This window comes from Toxorhynchites rutilus, chromosome 3 (genome assembly GCF_029784135.1).
Source record: "Toxorhynchites rutilus septentrionalis strain SRP chromosome 3, ASM2978413v1, whole genome shotgun sequence".
Taxonomy (NCBI): Eukaryota; Metazoa; Arthropoda; class Insecta; order Diptera; family Culicidae; genus Toxorhynchites; species Toxorhynchites rutilus.
Window position 1 is genome coordinate 234546055 of NC_073746.1, and position 17273 is coordinate 234563327.

The following is a 17273-nucleotide window of genomic DNA, read 5'->3' on the forward strand; positions in this document are numbered from 1 at the left end:
TATAATTTTATCTAAATAGAATGTTTCGAAAGTTTGTTTTCGACATTCAAAAGAAGGGAAAAGAGATCTGCATGGTGGAGTACGATTACGGATTTGAGTCACTGTATGTTTATTAGTACAGTACAAAACGACTATAGATTGGTAGCATTCACCAAATAAATCGTTGTATTTATTAATTATTTCTCTCAGTGTGCTAATCAACACGCAGCGAGTGTTCAAGAAAAACATTTCTACAGAGCACTATTGTACCCACCGCATAAAGCACAATTTTAAATCAATGTGCACTGAAGTTGCGTATAAAAAATAATCAATCAAAGCCGTGTCTAGTTGTCAATTTGCACGGTTTTCCTTCTTCTGCCAGTTCAACACGGACGAACGAGGAAAAATCTTGATTGCGACTGAAAAATGGCTGATTCCGAGGTAAATTAACTAACTTTGTTTTAAAAATTGTAGTGTGCAATGGTGCCTGTATAGAAAACATGTGAATGTGTTTAAGTTTTGCCTCAACTGCTGGTCTGTTCTTTCCTCGTCAGCTAGCGAAGGCCTTGAAGGATTTGCCGAATCGGGTGCTGAACTCGAGCGTTGAGGATAGACCGGAGCTGTTCCGAAATGTAATTGATGTGCTGCCTAATCCAGGTAAGATATGCATGCCAGTGGTTTACTCGAGATATTCATCTGGGTGGTCACTCTCTGTGATAAAACTGTGTCTAGTGGTTTTAACCTCAAAATGTTAACAAACCTTCATTCCATAAACAAAGTTGCTGTAAATTATGAAATTTGAGGACCGTTTCTGGAATACAAATCAACAAATAAACCAATCGTTGTATTTTGATTTAATTTAATCTTATTCGTTTTAGGTATCAACGCCACAATTATACGTGGAATTTGTAAAGTGATCGGCACAACGCTAACTAAGTACAAGGATCCGGCATCACAGATGCTGGTTCGGGATTTGATTGTTGCATTGCTCGAACAGCACCCGGACCTGGCATATGAACACTTCAATAATGTGCTTAAAACATTGGTAACGAAGGATCTCGCTGCAGCACCGCCTCTTAAGGGAGCCCAGGTGGCAATACTGGCACTGGGGTGGGCTAATCTGATAGCGCTACATGCAAACCATGAATCTGCAGTCGGGAAGAAGGAATTCCCCAAGCTAATAGAGAATCAAGCGGGATTGTATCAACTTTCGTTAACATCTGGTATTCAGAAGGTTTCAGCTAAGGCGTATAGCTATTTGAAAGAATTATTCGCTAAAAAGGAGGATTTAGAAAAGCTTTACTTTTCGCAACTAATCAGTTTTGAACCCTCCAGTTCAGTGATTATTCTTATGTCGGCCATTTTACGCTACTCCAAAGAAGAATGCGATAATCTTACGCTGTTGGAGCAGAATAGAACGAAGCTTCTTGATCACATTGTCAAAGGGTTGATCACCGTGAAAATTAAGCCCCATGCGAGCGATATCGTAGGATGCTCGGTTGTGTTTGGTACCATCACAAAGGATGAATTCAAAGCGACGATCCTGCCAGCATTACAAAGGTCTATGTTACGTTCACCGGAGGTAATTCTGCGGGCAGTGGGATCGATTGTGAATGAAATCCAGCTTGATATCAGCGATTTCGTGTTAGATCTCGGAAAAACGCTTGTCCAGAATCTGGCATCTAAGGATGAAACCGTACGCCAGGAAGCGGCCGAATCGCTCAAACAAGTGGCCATGAAATGCAGCGCACCGAAAGCAATTGAAAGTTTGCTAAAAGACGTATTTGCGGTTTTGAACGGATCCGGTGGAAAAATAACCATTGCCGAATTGAGAATCAATTTGTTACAGGTAAATGACCCTTTTGAAATGATAAATCAAAAATAGCTAAAGTCATTTGTTTTCAGGGAGCGGGTAATTTAAGTTATAATCGGGTTAGCCCCGTGGATATCCATGCACTTTTGTCCACAGTTGCCGAGCTATTCACTAAGACGCTGGAAACTGAACTTCAGGAGAAGGTTCTTTGCCACGCACTGGAAATGTTCGGGCTATGGTCAGTTAATTTCCATGGAGAAATTCCAGCAAAGATCGTTCAAACGTTTAAGAAGGGGTTGGAATCGAAGGCGCAGGTCACGCGAACATGTTATCTACAATGGTTTCTTGCATGTTTGAGAAATGGAAAGCTGCCCAGCGGAAGCGATTTCACCATTGCACTATCCAAAATCGTCGAGAAGGCCGCTCAAAACCCTACTCAATCACCGATTATTTCCGAGGCCATCGGTGCGACCTGTGTGATTTTACTGACGAATCCCAAAGATCAAGATCAGTTGAAAGATTTTTGGAACGTGGTGCTCGACATGAACAAAAAACTGTTTCTGGGTGAGAAGTTCCTCTCCAGTACCGCACCGGAGACGCTGTGCTATGTAATGTTAATCTGCGAGCGATTAATGTTGAACCATTTGGAACAGCTCAAAGGTTCGTCGGATCCCATTTTCAAAGCGATTATTTACTGTGTCAATTCACACCACAAAAAGGTTCGCCAGTACTGCTTGCCTCTGCTAAAAAATATTGTGAATAGCTCAAACGGTATCTTTCTTGGGAAAATTTTACTTCAAGAGCTTACCAACTTTGTGGAGATTACTAAAATCCTGAACGAAGGAGAACAAGAAGAAGGTGTTATTCCTGCTCAAGCAATCGTGGATACAATAATGGCGGCTTCCGATATTGACCCTATTCAAAGTGCGGACGCACAGACAATTGCTCTTCATGCGCTGCTGAGTGCCCATCATTCAGCGGCAGTTTCGGTGAAAGCTGATTTGTGGGAATCAATACTGCAGCGTTTCGAACTAGACGGAAAGTATTTCATATCGATGAACTTGACGCACATAAGGGAGGTGTTCTTCAACAGCTACAAGGCAACCGCTATGTACGAAAACACACTGGCTACACTATCCCACATCAGTCCAGAGGTAATCCTACCGGTGCTTGTGAAGAATGTCACGGATCATCTGAATAACTCGAGAATGTCCAACGTAACCGACGAGGAGTATTTTACTTATTTGACGCCGGACGGAGAACTGTATGACAAAAGTGTTATACCCAATTCGAACGAACAGACAAACACCGCACATTTGAAGCGAGAAAACAAAGCTTACAGGTGAGTCGATACGAATAGTATAGTTTTAAATTATTTATCGACCAGTTGGCTATTGATTGTGCGTATTGATACTGTTGATTAGTTAGTTTGTTTTTTTATCGTTATCACCCGATAATTCACCGAAAAAATTGAGTTGTACAGAAAAAATATTAAAAGCAAATCCGACATCACTGAAAATGTCTAATTTTTGTTCCTGTTAGCATCGACGCTAAGACGCAACAAATTCTTTCTTCTCTCAATTAAACGAAAAAAGTATTGCAGATCTGAAATTTATCCGAAATCAGTAAGTTTTGATTGTTCTGTATCTGAAAGTGACTTATTTGAAGTGATGATTAAAGTAAATAAACTCAGAAAAAGAGGATTTATAATGCGTAGAATTAAGCTCCTAATGTTTTGTTTATGTTCCTTACTCTGCGTTCCCATCAGTAGCTTGTTTTGGCCATGGAGATGACAAGAAAAGGCATTTTAAAACACCGAGTAGCGAAATATCAAGGAATTCCGAAAAGAAAGCACAACTGTAACGTGAATCACTCTGAAAAACGCTCAGTTTTCGGAAGGAAGAGAAAAAAAGTCTCGTCCAGTGGGTAATCGACGCATCCAGAGCCGGTTTTCCGATTCACAAGAAGCGTCTGGAAACACCCGTGCCATATTTTCTGCGAACCGTTAAACGGAAGAACATATTAAATTTTTGTATGAGAGATAATTGTGAGAAATGTCACTGTAAATAGCTAGGATGAACTATTATAAAATATAGGACAGTACGATATTTATAATTGGAGTGTGAAATCAATCATACCGTGTTTTATTGTTCAGTCGTGGACTATACAAAGTCATTGGACATCCGCCAAAGTGCGGCGATCATGGAGGGATGAAACGCCAGGTGATCTCGTTCTCCGCACACCAGTTGAAAATTTGTCACTAATGGCACTGATGGTACGTAAGGCGAACCAGGTTACGACCCCCCATGATCCAGATCCAAAATATGGTGAGAGTACTTGACTAATAGACTGGATAACAGATGCTTCGGCGAGAGGACAATCGGAAATTCCACATCTTCGCACACTGCAGCATTGCCGAGTCTACCATCGACTTGGATGGCACCTTCCTTGTCGCCTTTCAATCACTTTAAGGCTAGGCGCAAATTGAGAAGCGTATAGCGCTCGTAAGCGAACGCGAAACTACCAACACGACTCATACGTGCCACAAACGTAGCGTGGTGGAGCGCATATTGAGTCGCAGTTTGGTGTAAATAACATGCCACTCGCATACAACTACTGATTAACACAGAGTTGCGCGATATATTTATTTACTAACACAATCACCCGACCAGTACAGCAATACAGTGTCAAACCCACGGCGTTATATGATTGTTCACCAACACAACTACCACAACCGGCATGACCAGCACGAGAAACTGTGGTTCAGCCACAGCGTCGCGCGAGTCGTGTCTCACGAGCGCTCCACCATCTCGCGTCATCTGGCCAATTTGCGCCGTTCTATCTGTTTTCATTATCCACAAAAATAGGCGCTATATCGCGCCAAGTTACTCGCGCTATATGCGTCTCAATTTGCGCCTTGCCTAAAGGTTACGATATAGGAATGCGTTCCCCGGAGAAAATATCTGGAACCGAATCATGTCGAGATAGTCAACAAAGCGCGATGTCTGCTTCAGGTGAAGGTGGAAGCTAGCCACAAATGGCTGCCACAATGGCGCTCATTTCTTTCATCTCCCTCCCTCACCCCTCGCCCGAAAATCAATAATTTTGCGAAACAGTGTGAAGAAAATGATCGTTTTCGCACACTTCCCATGAAGTAATATCAACCAAACTCTAATCGATTACTCACAAGATATTAAATTTTCACCTGCTGTTGCGCTGTATAGTGAAAAACGTCGGAAAACTCGAGCAAGTGCTCTGAAAGTTAAATTTTCATTTTTCAATCTTCGGCAATGGTTTTGTTTGTATTGGTGAAAGCATCGTTATTTTTTCGACACTGATGCCAGACAACATCATCGAAACAGCTATCAAAACCACTCAATAAATTGTTATTCCTGAGTTATAGCGGTTCATGTTATGAAAATCAATAGGATAAAATTGTGTTGATATCAATACAATCATTATTTTTACGTTTAATGGGTATATAATGTAAGTTTTAGCAACTTTCACATAGGGTAAGAAAATTGTATTGCAGAGCTCGGAACACTGCCACGGCTCCCTATGCTTTCAAAAACAATAAACGGAAAAGTATTACATTCAATCTAAATGTTTCGGCCAACGAAGAGAAGGGTTAAGGCTCTCCAACGTGAATATGTGAAAACAATACGACCAACGAAGGAAAAAAATTGAGGAATTATCAGCATCGATACTATGCGGAAGAACTTGTTAATATCAAAAGAGCCCCAATTCGCATGTGTTATAAATTTGCTCATGTTACGCTCGCGTATAATCAGAATTTTACTTCATATTCAAATGCACCTTCCATATATATTTATGTTTGCAATCGTTCATCGGAACATATCGTTCATACATTTATCTTCAGTATTGAATTGTTATTTTTTTCAAATGTATTCAAAGACTCGTGTCAATGAAGCGCCACACAGTCTGATAAGTGAATTGATCTATTTACATGTGCTTTGCTCTTCTCTCACAAACACTATTACCCCATTTTTACACGTGGGTTTACCTATACTACTACAATGGCTAGCTTCCACCTTCACCTTCACGGGAGTCGGTAGTGATCAAGGTCTCAAGGTCTTCAAGTCACTGAAATATCGTGTGCCGTATGCAATATATCGGGGAAGCTTGTTGAAGCAGGAGTACCGATAGAACAAATTATCGGAAAACTTGCAATCGACAGTTGCTACTAAGGCTAAGTTGGATTTGGCCTCTGACATGAGGATCGAGCGATAGCATCTCGATAACATACCACTTAGATGGAGACAGAGATGACCAGTCCGAACCGTTCCACCATAGAGAATTTGAGAAATTGCTCGTGAATCGATTACTCGATTTCTTGAATAAAAATAATGTTCTCTACAAGTTTCAGTATGGATTTAGACGGGGGTGTAGTACTTCAACCGCCATCACTGAGCTTATAGATGAATTAATTGATGGAATAGATCATAAAATGTTGGTGGTCTGTTTCTAGACCTCAAGAAGGCATTTGACACGATAGATCACAAAACATTACTGAACAAGCTGAGTATTTACGGAATACGCGGGAAAGCGAACGACCTTGTCAGTAGTTACCTCTCCGGTAGACAACAATATGTAACACTGAATAATGCTAAAAGAAAGTACTCTGAGTCCAATAAATACTGGCATACATCAAGGTAGTAACATTTGACTCCTTCTATTCCTAATATACGTCAATGATATAGGAAATCTGCCATTGAAAGGAACAGCCAGACTATTTGCGGATGACACTGCATTATTTTATCCATGCTGTGACTCGAGATCAGTAGTTTCACTAATGGAAAACAATCTAGCTATCCTTAGTGAATATTTCCGGACAAACTTGCTATCACTAAATCTAAAAAAACTAAATACATGCTCTTTCACTCGCCAAGGAAAAAAATGATCAATTATCCAGATCCTAAAATCTCAAATATAAATATCGACAAGGTTCCAAGCTTCAAATACCTTGGTGTCCACCTAGACTCTAACTTATCCTAGACATACCATATCAACTGTTTACAAAATAAAATTTTGTTTTGAAAAGATTGTCCTCTTTTGTGCCCCAAAAAGCCTCAATCAATTTCTATTTTGCATGCATACATTCTCAATTACAATATAGAATTTTAGTATGGGGGCATGCATGCAAAACAAGGCTCAAGAGAAATAATCTACATGCTACCGAGTCTACATCCTACTCTGAAGTTGTATTCAAGAGACTCTCACTTTATATTGCCCCTCATCGGGCTGCGCGATTTTGAGGTTAGTAAACTCGTACACAGTGTGATACATTCAAATAATAGTCATCATAACATATTATATTAATACCTACTGTAAACCATGGACATGAAACACGGCAGGCTCAGAATTTAATGCGTAGTCAAGCAGCATCGTGTATTGGTCAAAAGCGTATTCTGTATTATGGACCGTCTCGCTTTAACGCATTACCACTTGAAATTCGAATGATAACACGTCGTGACCACTCTAAAACAAAAATACATGAATTCATGATATAAAGAGCAATCAACCACAACAATACAGTGAACTCTTATGAAACTTTTATGTGTCTATTCTATTTTCTCTCAATATGATTTTGCCAGGGTAATCACTGAATTTTTATGGTTTTGTTATTGAATATTCTCAAATATCATTTAAAATTGGATCCCTTGAAAGAAATAATATTTTCACTAGGATCCAACTGTAAGTGTTCTAGTAATATGCCGCTCGTTTCCATCCTACTAACATTTTTATTGTTTCGTTTTTTTATATGTTTTAAATCAACTGGAGCCCAACTCCAGGAAGCTCAAGTGAGGGTTTCTTCGAGATGGGGGTGAGTGGAGGGTACAAAAAAAATGTTCCTGCAACCACTACTCTGCACACAGTAGAGATGTGATACGGAGTCCTATCTTGTCCAAATGCAACATTTGGCTTCGAGCCATACTGCTTTGCTTACGGAAGAACATACTTACCTAAAATCCGGATGTAGAACTTCGTATTTTCTTTGTTGCCTTCTGGAATGAACACCGGATTTTTTTTTGCTTCGGAAGCCACCAACCCAAACACCATAACGTTAGCAGAATGTTTTGTCAAACACATGTTTTATGATCGTCGGTCACGTTTTTTACCGAGAGAGAACTAATATAATATAGCGATCTGTTCCGGAATTTCATACGAGATTAACGGTAAATCTGATCTCACCGGTGAAAAGGAATACCGGATTTTTTTCTCGCTAGAGGATGTTCAAGATTTTCTTATATCGCTAGACTCGTAGCTTCCGGATGTTGTTGGTAATCATGTGAGTTTTTTCCGTGCCCTTCGCACTTCGCACAACAATCCTCCTTTGCGATTTTCCGTGTCGTAAATTCGCTGATCCCGTGTTCTTTCGCTATTTTCCTTATTGACGGCAGCCTTCGCGGACAGTTATCTTTTATTTTCTCTGTCTGAGACTCTTTACACGGTCCACTGGGACACTCCCACGGCAATTGAAACGTCTTTTAGCGACATTTGTGCGTGGGACAAATCATGAATACGCTGCCACTTCGTCATGGTGCAATTGTCAAAATAGGGTAATCGGCTTCTTTTACTCGCAACCTATCATGATAAAGGGTGTGTCACATCAAATTGCATCACGGAAAAAACGCTGTAGAAATTCGCCCAGTAGACCGATCCTTTTGAAAATTTTAGACAGTAAAATAAAAACTATTAAACAACTTTTGGCATTTTCTTTTTATTCATACTTCGAGCCCAAGCCCGTATGCTCGCACCTTCCTCTTTACCCCGTCCATAAGGTTCTGTACAACGTCAGGTTGTAGTTTTTTTTGAACAGAAATCCATTTTCTCTTGAAGTCCGCCTCCGATTTGACAACTTTTGGGTTCTTCCGGAGGGCCTGCTTCATAATCGCCCAATATTTCTCTATTGGGCGAAGCTCCGGCGCGTTGGGCGGGTTCATTTCCTTTGGCACGAAGGTGACCCCGTTGGCTTCGTATCACTCCAACACGTCCTTTGAATAGTGGCACGAAGCGAGATCCGGCCAGAAGATGATCGGGCCCTCGTGCTGCTTCAATAGTGGTAGTAAGCGCTTCTGTAGGCACTCCTTAAGGTAAACCTGCCCGTTTACCGTGCCGGTCATCACGAAGGGGGCGCTCCGCTTTCCGCAAGAGCAGATCGCTTGCCACACCATGTACTTTTTGGCAAACTTGGATAGTTTCTGCTTGCGAATCTCCTCCGGAACGCTGAATTTGTCCTCTGCGGAGAAGAACAACAGGCCCGGCAGCTGACGAAAGTCCGCTTTGACGTAGGTTTCGTCGTCCATTACCAGACAATGCGGCTTCGTCAGCATTTCGGTGTACAGCTTCCGGGCTCGCGTCTTCCCCACCATGTTTTGCCTTTCGTCGCGGTTAGGAGCCTTCTGAACCTTGTATGTACGCAGGCCCTCCCGCTGCTTGGTCCGCTGGACGAATGAACTTGACAAATTCAGCTTATTGGCGACATCCCGGACCGAACTTCTCGGATCACGTCTAAACTGCTTAACTACGCGCTTGTGATCTTTTTCACTGACGGAGCATCCATTTTTGCCATTCTTCACCTTCCGGTCGATGGTTAGGTTCTCGAAGTATCGTTTTAGTACTCTGCTGACCGTGGATTGGACGATTCCCAGCATCTTACCGATGTCCCGATGTGACAACTCCGGATTCTCGAAATGAGTGCACAGGATTAATTCACGACGCTCTTTTTCGTTCGACGACATTTTTCCAAATTTACGAAAAATTGACAGTGAAGCATGGTCAACGTGATCTATACACTCTTATCTGATTATAAGCGAAAGCTGAAGATATAATTCCTAAAAATTAAATTTCTACAGCGTTTTTTCCGTGATGCAATTTGATGTGACACACCCTTTATGAATTATAGCTTAGGTGCATGCAAAGAAAACCAAAGCATTGTATGCACAGGTGAAACGGGAACCTATTTGTACGATGGTGCAAACATTATCACGCATACGGCGTGATAATATTGGCGTGCACTACAATAGACCAAACTAACAGTCTAACTCCGTGAGCAGATAACTTGGCTTCACTTGGCTAAAACTAGTGGTTCAAGGTTCCTACAGAAGAAGAAGGGCCAAAGGCTATTTCGCAGAAGTTGATGAGCAGTGTCAAGTTAAAAGTACGATCATTCTTTTCCGGAGACTTATGAATATAAAAAATCAAGTTAACAAAGAAAAGAAAAAGAATCGATCTTTAGAAATCAGCAATACGCTGAATTTCTTCGTTCAAATGTTCTCTAACATGTGAAGCTTTACTAAAGTTTGATAAATTTTCACAATTGTCTTATTATTTATTTCTAAATGTTTATAATTACTTTTCGATGCACTTATTACTCAAGTCTCACAGTGATGTAAATCGGTATAATATGCGTATGCCACATATTCAACATTTTGTTGATGGTCAACTAATTCACTTTTTCCATTCAAATTCGTATTTTCAGCTACAAGGAACAGCTTGAAGAGCTTCAATTACGACGGGAAATCGAGGAAAAGCGTCAAAAGGAAGGGAAATCAAAACCACCACAGCTTACGCCCAAACAGAAGGAGGCGATCGAGAAGCAAACCGAGAAGGAGAAGGCCATCAAGAACCGCCTAAAAGAGCTGAACAACATCATCACAACACTAGTTTCGCAAATCGAGGGCGCCGCAAAGGGAACCCCTCGTCAGTTGTCGCTTTTCTTTCCGACACTATTGCCCGCTATCCTGCGAGTGTTTTCATCACCGCTGGCAGCACCCTCGATGGTCAAGTTGTACCTCCGGCTGAAGGATATATGCTTCCCGTCTGGGGGTGATCTTGCCGAGATTGGGCGGGATGTTGCGATTGCCACGATTCGCCTTAGCAAGCCTCACTGTGATCTGGAGGAGAGTTGGTGTACGTCAAATTTGTTGGAATTGGTTAGCGATATTTTGGTTTCAATTTACGACGAAACGATCGACAAGTACAATGTTCACATTGAGGAGGATGGAGCGAAGAACTATTTGCTCAACGCGCCCGCGTTTAGTTATTGTTTTGAACTGTTGAAGAGAGCTCTTGTGATGTCCGACGCAGAAAAAGATGAAAGCTTGCTTATCAATGGAATACAAATTATTGCGTATCATACACAGCTGAAAGGAGATACCGTCGATGGTTTAGATTTTGGGGATTTGTATCACCCGAGATATATGCCCAGATTGGAGATGATCAAATTGTTGTTGAGGTTGATTCAGCAGCATAGGGGAAGAGTTCAAACGCAAGCCGTTGCAGCGTTATTGGATGTGGCTGAAAGTAGTTCAGGGAAGGAGTATACCGCTGATGCTGATCAAAAGGAAATTGAATGCTTAATGGTTGCGCTGCAGGACGAATCGGATGCTATCAGGGACGTAGCATTGAGAGCGTTGGCAATTATGATAAACGTGCTTCCGTCGATCAGTGATGATTATGAAATAGGGTTGCGGCTGACGCGAAGACTATGGGTGGCCAGACATGATGTGTGCCAGGATACGAAGCAACTGGCAGAGAATCTTTGGCAACAAGGCGGCTTTGATGTACCGATCGTGATGGCGGATGAACTACTGAAAGATATTATTCATCCAGAACCGTGCATTCAGAAAGCCGCTTCCTTTGCTTTGGTTACTATTTTAACTGAGGATTCCTCGATAATTGATGGGATTTTGGAACAACTGTTGGAAATTTATCAGGATAAATTAACTATGATTCCGGCAAAATTGGATCAATTCGATCGTGAGGTTGAACCGGCCATTGATCCGTGGAGTCCGCGACGGGGTGTTGCCATTGCTTTGTGTCAAATAGCCCCATTTTTAACGTCCGAATTGGTAAATAGTTTGACACAGTTTATGGTCGCTACAGGCCTGAGGGATCGGGAAGAGATTGTTCACAAGGAAATGTTGGCCGCTTCCTTGGCGATTGTAGAACATCACGGTAAGGAGAGCGTGTCGTATCTTCTGCCTACTTTCGAGGAATTCCTAGACAAAGCGCCCAACAATAGCGATTACGATAATATTCGCCAGGCGGTTGTTATATTGATGGGTTCACTGGCTCGTCATCTAGACCGGGACGATGCGAGAATTCAACCGATTGTGAATCGTCTACTAGCAGCACTCTCTACTCCGTCTCAACAAGTTCAGGAATCAGTTGCTAATTGTATTCCTCACTTGATTCCATCTGTGAAGGATCAAGCTCCGCAGATGGTGAAAAGGCTTATGCAACAGCTTGTGAAGTCGGAAAAATATGGCGTACGGAAAGGAGCAGCGTATGGAATCGCCGGAATTGTGAAAGGGCTCGGAATTCTCTCCCTGAAACAGCTGGACATCATGACAAAGCTCACTGCTCACATACAGGACAAGAAAAATTTTAAATGTCGCGAAGGGGCACTGTTTGCCTTCGAAATGTTATGCTCCACTTTGGGTCGTCTGTTTGAGCCGTACATTGTCCATGTTTTACCCCACCTGCTTCAGTGTTTCGGAGATTCATCCTCCTATGTCAGGGAAGCTGCCGACGAGTGCGCAAAAACTGTGATGGCCAAGTTATCTGCTCACGGAGTAAAACTGATTCTGCCCTCATTATTGAACGCTTTGGATGAAGATTCATGGAGAACGAAGACCGCATCGGTAGAACTTCTTGGAGCAATGGCTTACTGTGCACCCAAACAGTTGTCTTCCTGTCTCCCGAGTATCGTTCCCAAACTGATGGAAGTTTTGGGAGATTCTCACATCAAAGTGCAAGAAGCGGGGGCGGATGCATTGAGGGTTATCGGCAGTGTAATCAAGAATCCCGAAATTCAAGCAATCGTTCCAGTTCTGCTGAAAGCCCTGGAAAATCCATCTACGAAGACATCGGCTTGTTTACAAAGCCTGTTGGAGACAAAGTTCGTTCATTTCATCGATGCTCCCTCGTTGGCATTGATCATGCCCGTTGTCCAGCGTGCCTTCATGGATCGTTCCACCGAAACTCGCAAGATGGCAGCTCAAATCATCGGAAATATGTATTCTCTTACCGATCAGAAAGATCTCACGCCCTATCTGCCGAATATTATTCCTGGATTGAAGACATCACTTTTGGATCCCGTGCCGGAGGTTCGTGCCGTATCATCTCGAGCACTTGGAGCCATGGTCAAAGGAATGGGTGAATCCTCTTTCGATGACCTTTTGCCGTGGCTAATGCAGACACTTACTTCGGAAAGTAGCAGCGTTGATCGCTCAGGTGCTGCGCAAGGTCTATCCGAAGTGGTCGGAGGTTTGGGTGTCGAAAAACTGCACAAACTCATGCCGGAAATTATCGCAACCGCTGAACGGACGGATATTGCTCCACACGTGAAAGACGGTTATATTATGATGTTCATCTACATGCCAAGTGCGTTCCCGAACGATTTCATGCCCTACATAGGACAGATCATCAATCCAATCCTAAAGGCGCTTGCCGATGAGAACGAGTACGTGAGAGATACTGCTTTGAAGGCTGGACAGAGAATTGTCAATTTATATGCGGAATCTGCAATCGCTCTGTTGCTTCCAGAGCTAGAAAAAGGTCTGTTCGATGACAATTGGCGAATTCGCTACAGCTCGGTGCAGCTGTTAGGGGACCTCCTGTACAAAATCTCCGGAGTGTCCGGAAAGATGACAACGCAGACTGCCTCGGAGGATGATAACTTTGGCACAGAACAAAGTCATAAGGCGATTATCAGAAGTTTGGGAGCCGAAAGAAGAAACCGAGTGTTGGCTGGTTTGTATATGGGACGTAGCGATGTATCGCTTATGGTAAGGCAGGCGGCTTTGCATGTTTGGAAAGTTGTGGTCACCAACACGCCTCGCACTCTCCGGGAAATTTTGCCAACCCTATTCAGTCTATTGCTCGGGTGTCTTGCCAGTACGAGCTACGATAAACGTCAGGTTGCTGCTAGAACTTTAGGAGACTTGGTTAGAAAACTTGGAGAGCGCGTTCTTCCGGAAATCATTCCTATTTTAGAGCGTGGACTCAACTCGGACCAAGCCGATCAACGACAAGGTGTCTGTATTGGTTTGTCCGAAATCATGGCCTCCACTTCCAGAGATATGGTGCTGACTTTCGTCAACAGCTTGGTTCCCACCGTAAGGAAGGCTTTGGCCGATCCACTCCCGGAAGTACGCCAAGCCGCTGCGAAAACTTTCGACTCTTTGCACAACACTGTTGGAACTCGTGCCCTTGATGACATCCTACCATCCATGCTAGAGAGTCTTTCCGATCCCGATTCAGACGTTGCCGAATGGACTTTGGATGGCCTGCGTCAAGTAATGGCCATCAAATCGCGTGTGGTCCTTCCGTATCTCATCCCTCAATTAACGGCACATCCAGTCAACACTAAGGCATTGTCAATTCTAGCGTCAGTCGCGGGAGATGCTCTCACGAGGTATTTGCCCAAGATACTCCCCGCTCTGTTATCGGCGCTGGCCACTGCTCAAGGAACTCCGGAAGAGGCTCAAGAACTGGAATACTGCCAAGCTGTGATTCTCTCTGTAAGTGACGAGGTAGGAGTTCGCACTATTATGGATACCGTGATGGAATCTAGCAAGTCGGATAATCCCGGAACACGGAAAGCAGCTGCAACATTGCTGTGTGCTTTCTGCACTCATTCCCCCGGAGACTATTCTCAATATGTGCCACAACTGTTACGAGGGTTACTCCGTCTGCTGGCTGACTCGGATCGAGATATTTTGCAGAGATCATGGGACGCCCTGAATGCTGTCACTAAGACACTGGATTCGGCCCAACAAATTGCTCATGTTACAGACGTCCGCCAGGCCGTCAAATTTGCCAGCAGTGATCTCAAGCAGCCCGAACTGCCAGGGTTTTGTTTACCCAAAGGTATTACACCGCTTCTCCCCGTATTTCGTGAAGCCATTCTCAATGGTCTGCCAGAGGAGAAAGAAAATGCTGCACAGGGTTTGGGTGAAGTCATTCAGTTGACTTCGGCCACTTCGCTACAGCCCTCTGTGGTTCATATCACCGGTCCTCTGATTCGTATTCTTGGTGATCGCTTTAACGCGGGTGTGAAAGCTGCAGTTCTCGAAACGCTGGCCATTTTACTGCACAAAGTCGGAATTATGCTGAAACAATTTTTACCTCAGCTTCAAACTACATTCCTGAAGGCACTACACGATCCAAACAGGCTCGTCCGTATCAAATCTGGTCACGCACTGGCAGAACTGATTGTTATCCACACCAGACCAGATCCACTGTTCGTGGAAATGCATAATGGCATCAAGAATACGGACGACTCCGGGATCCGGGAGACGATGCTCCAAGCGATGCGAGGTATCCTAACTCCGGCTGGCGATAAGATGACTGATCCGTTGAAGAAGCAGATCTACACCACCCTGGTTGGTATGCTGGGTTATTCGGAGGATGTGTCACGTGCCGCTGCTGCTGGCTGTTTCGGAGCTCTCTGTCGCTGGTTGTCCCCAGAACAGCTGGACGACGCCATGGGCTCACATTTGCTCAGTGAGGATTACGGTGAAGATGCGGCACTTCGACACGGTCGAACAGCTGCATTATTCGTTAGTCTCAAAGAATGCCCAGCTATAGTTTACACCGGAAAATACGAGGCTAAAATCTGTAAAACTATTATTTCCTCAGTGGCATCAGAAAAAATACCCGTTGCTCTGAATGGTGTCAGAGCCGCTGGATATCTGCTTCAGTATGGCATGTGTACCGAAGACGTCAAGCTCCCGCTGCAGATAATCGGACCGTTTGTGAAATCTATGAATCATACCAGCAACGAGGTAAAACAATTAATGGCAAAGACCTGTATCCATCTAGCCAAAGTAGTACCTGTCGAAAAAATCGCCCCGGAATATATAAAGCTTGTAATCCCAATGCTTGTAAACGGAACCAAGGAGAAAAATGGTTACGTCAAATCCAATTCGGAAATTGCCCTAGTGCACGTGCTTCGATTGCGGGAAGGTGATGAAGTACATCAGAAATATATCGCTCTGCTGGAACCGGGCGCACGGGATTCGTTGAGCGAAGTAGTCAGCAAAGTTCTCCGCAAGGTTGCCCTCCAGCCAGTGGGCAAAGAAGAAGAGCTAGATGATACAATCCTAACGTGATTACCACCACCGCTGCTAGCGAATGGTAGTAGAAAGCAGTGTCAGCAACTTTGCTTCACTGTGCTTTGCATTTGGATCGTGGGTACACCCTCTTGGTGCCACTGCAATGCTCTGTCGTCAGTTGTAATCGATAGCTTACAAATCAAGTGGTTCGATAGGAATAATAAAATTGAATATCATCCAGAAAAAAAAATTGTTTTGTGGAGCGTCTGACCTTGCCAGATTATCGGTCAGTACTTACGGTGAGCATCGAAAGAAAGTCTTGATTCGCCCTTATCGGTTGTACATACACTGCTATTGATTATTGCTATAATCTTCTTGAATATGACTATCAAGTAAACTACGGTTACCAGCGACGGTGCACACAATGTAAGACTTCGATTAATACAGGACACAGATATTTTCAAAATAAACATACCAAAGTTTTCGTAGATGGCGTTCTCGGAACCATGACCAAATATGTGTGTACTTAATTGCCTTTGGTTGTTTTTATTGTTATTTTCTGAAACGACGGAAAAGGGGAAAAACGAAAATAATAGAAATGGTTTTCCGATCAAGTGTAATCAGCGATCCATTTCTGGAGGGCCAAAAATATGACTTAGTCAAGTGTTCTCTGGTTCTCGTAAATCTCGCTGGTTGAACATTAATCTAAGGGAACTATACAACCAACTGGAATTTGGATAGAATACGGAAAAATGTTGGTGGTAGCCTTTAAAAATTCAAAAAAAAAATGTCAACATGGCGGCTACATTATTTTTTGAAAAAATTGTGGCAAAAATCATCATTTGAAATCAAACAGCGTTATGCAATAGAAATAACATTTTTATGAGCTGAAAACAGATTTCAGCAAAATCGATCTTGTAGATCAGCAGTACTCAACCTTTTTTTCATAGAGGCCACAAACACGTGTTACGGTGGGTTGAGACTAGTGATTTCATGTGAAGAAATTTGATGAGATTTATAGAAATCGCATCAACCGTTTACACTAGCGCGAACTTATATAATGAATATATTCATATTTTCGGTGAATTTATTCACCTGAAGTAGAACTGCATCCAACTTTAGTGATTTCCCACCAGTGAGAAATTCACCAACGTTTACATATGTCTGAATTTATTCTTCTCATAGTGGTTATATATACCTCGAAGAAGTGTATCATATATATTCTCAACTGTTTACATCTATTTTCGTGTGAATAAATCTATAGCTATAGATCTCCCTAATGGAAAATAAGGAAGGTTGATGTCCAAGACACAACCGCATTGTTAACATAGAACTACAAAATTATTGCCGGCGAGAACAAACATTAAAGAAATCTATATAAATAAAAATGATTT

General features: G+C 42.8%; 1 protein-coding gene across 1 annotated transcript; it reads left to right on the top strand.

Annotated features, from left to right (window-relative positions):
- Nucleotides 1-283: 283 nt before the first annotated feature.
- On the top strand, nt 284-16455 carry LOC129776690 (eIF-2-alpha kinase activator GCN1). The gene is made up of 5 exons (XM_055782484.1): nt 284-420; nt 534-636; nt 858-1828; nt 1885-3134; nt 10296-16455. Exons 1-5 carry the CDS (start codon nt 406-408, stop codon nt 15934-15936), a joined length of 7980 nt encoding a protein of 2659 aa, XP_055638459.1. The 5' UTR covers nt 284-405; the 3' UTR covers nt 15937-16455.
- The last annotated feature ends 818 nt before the right edge of the window (nt 16456-17273 follow it).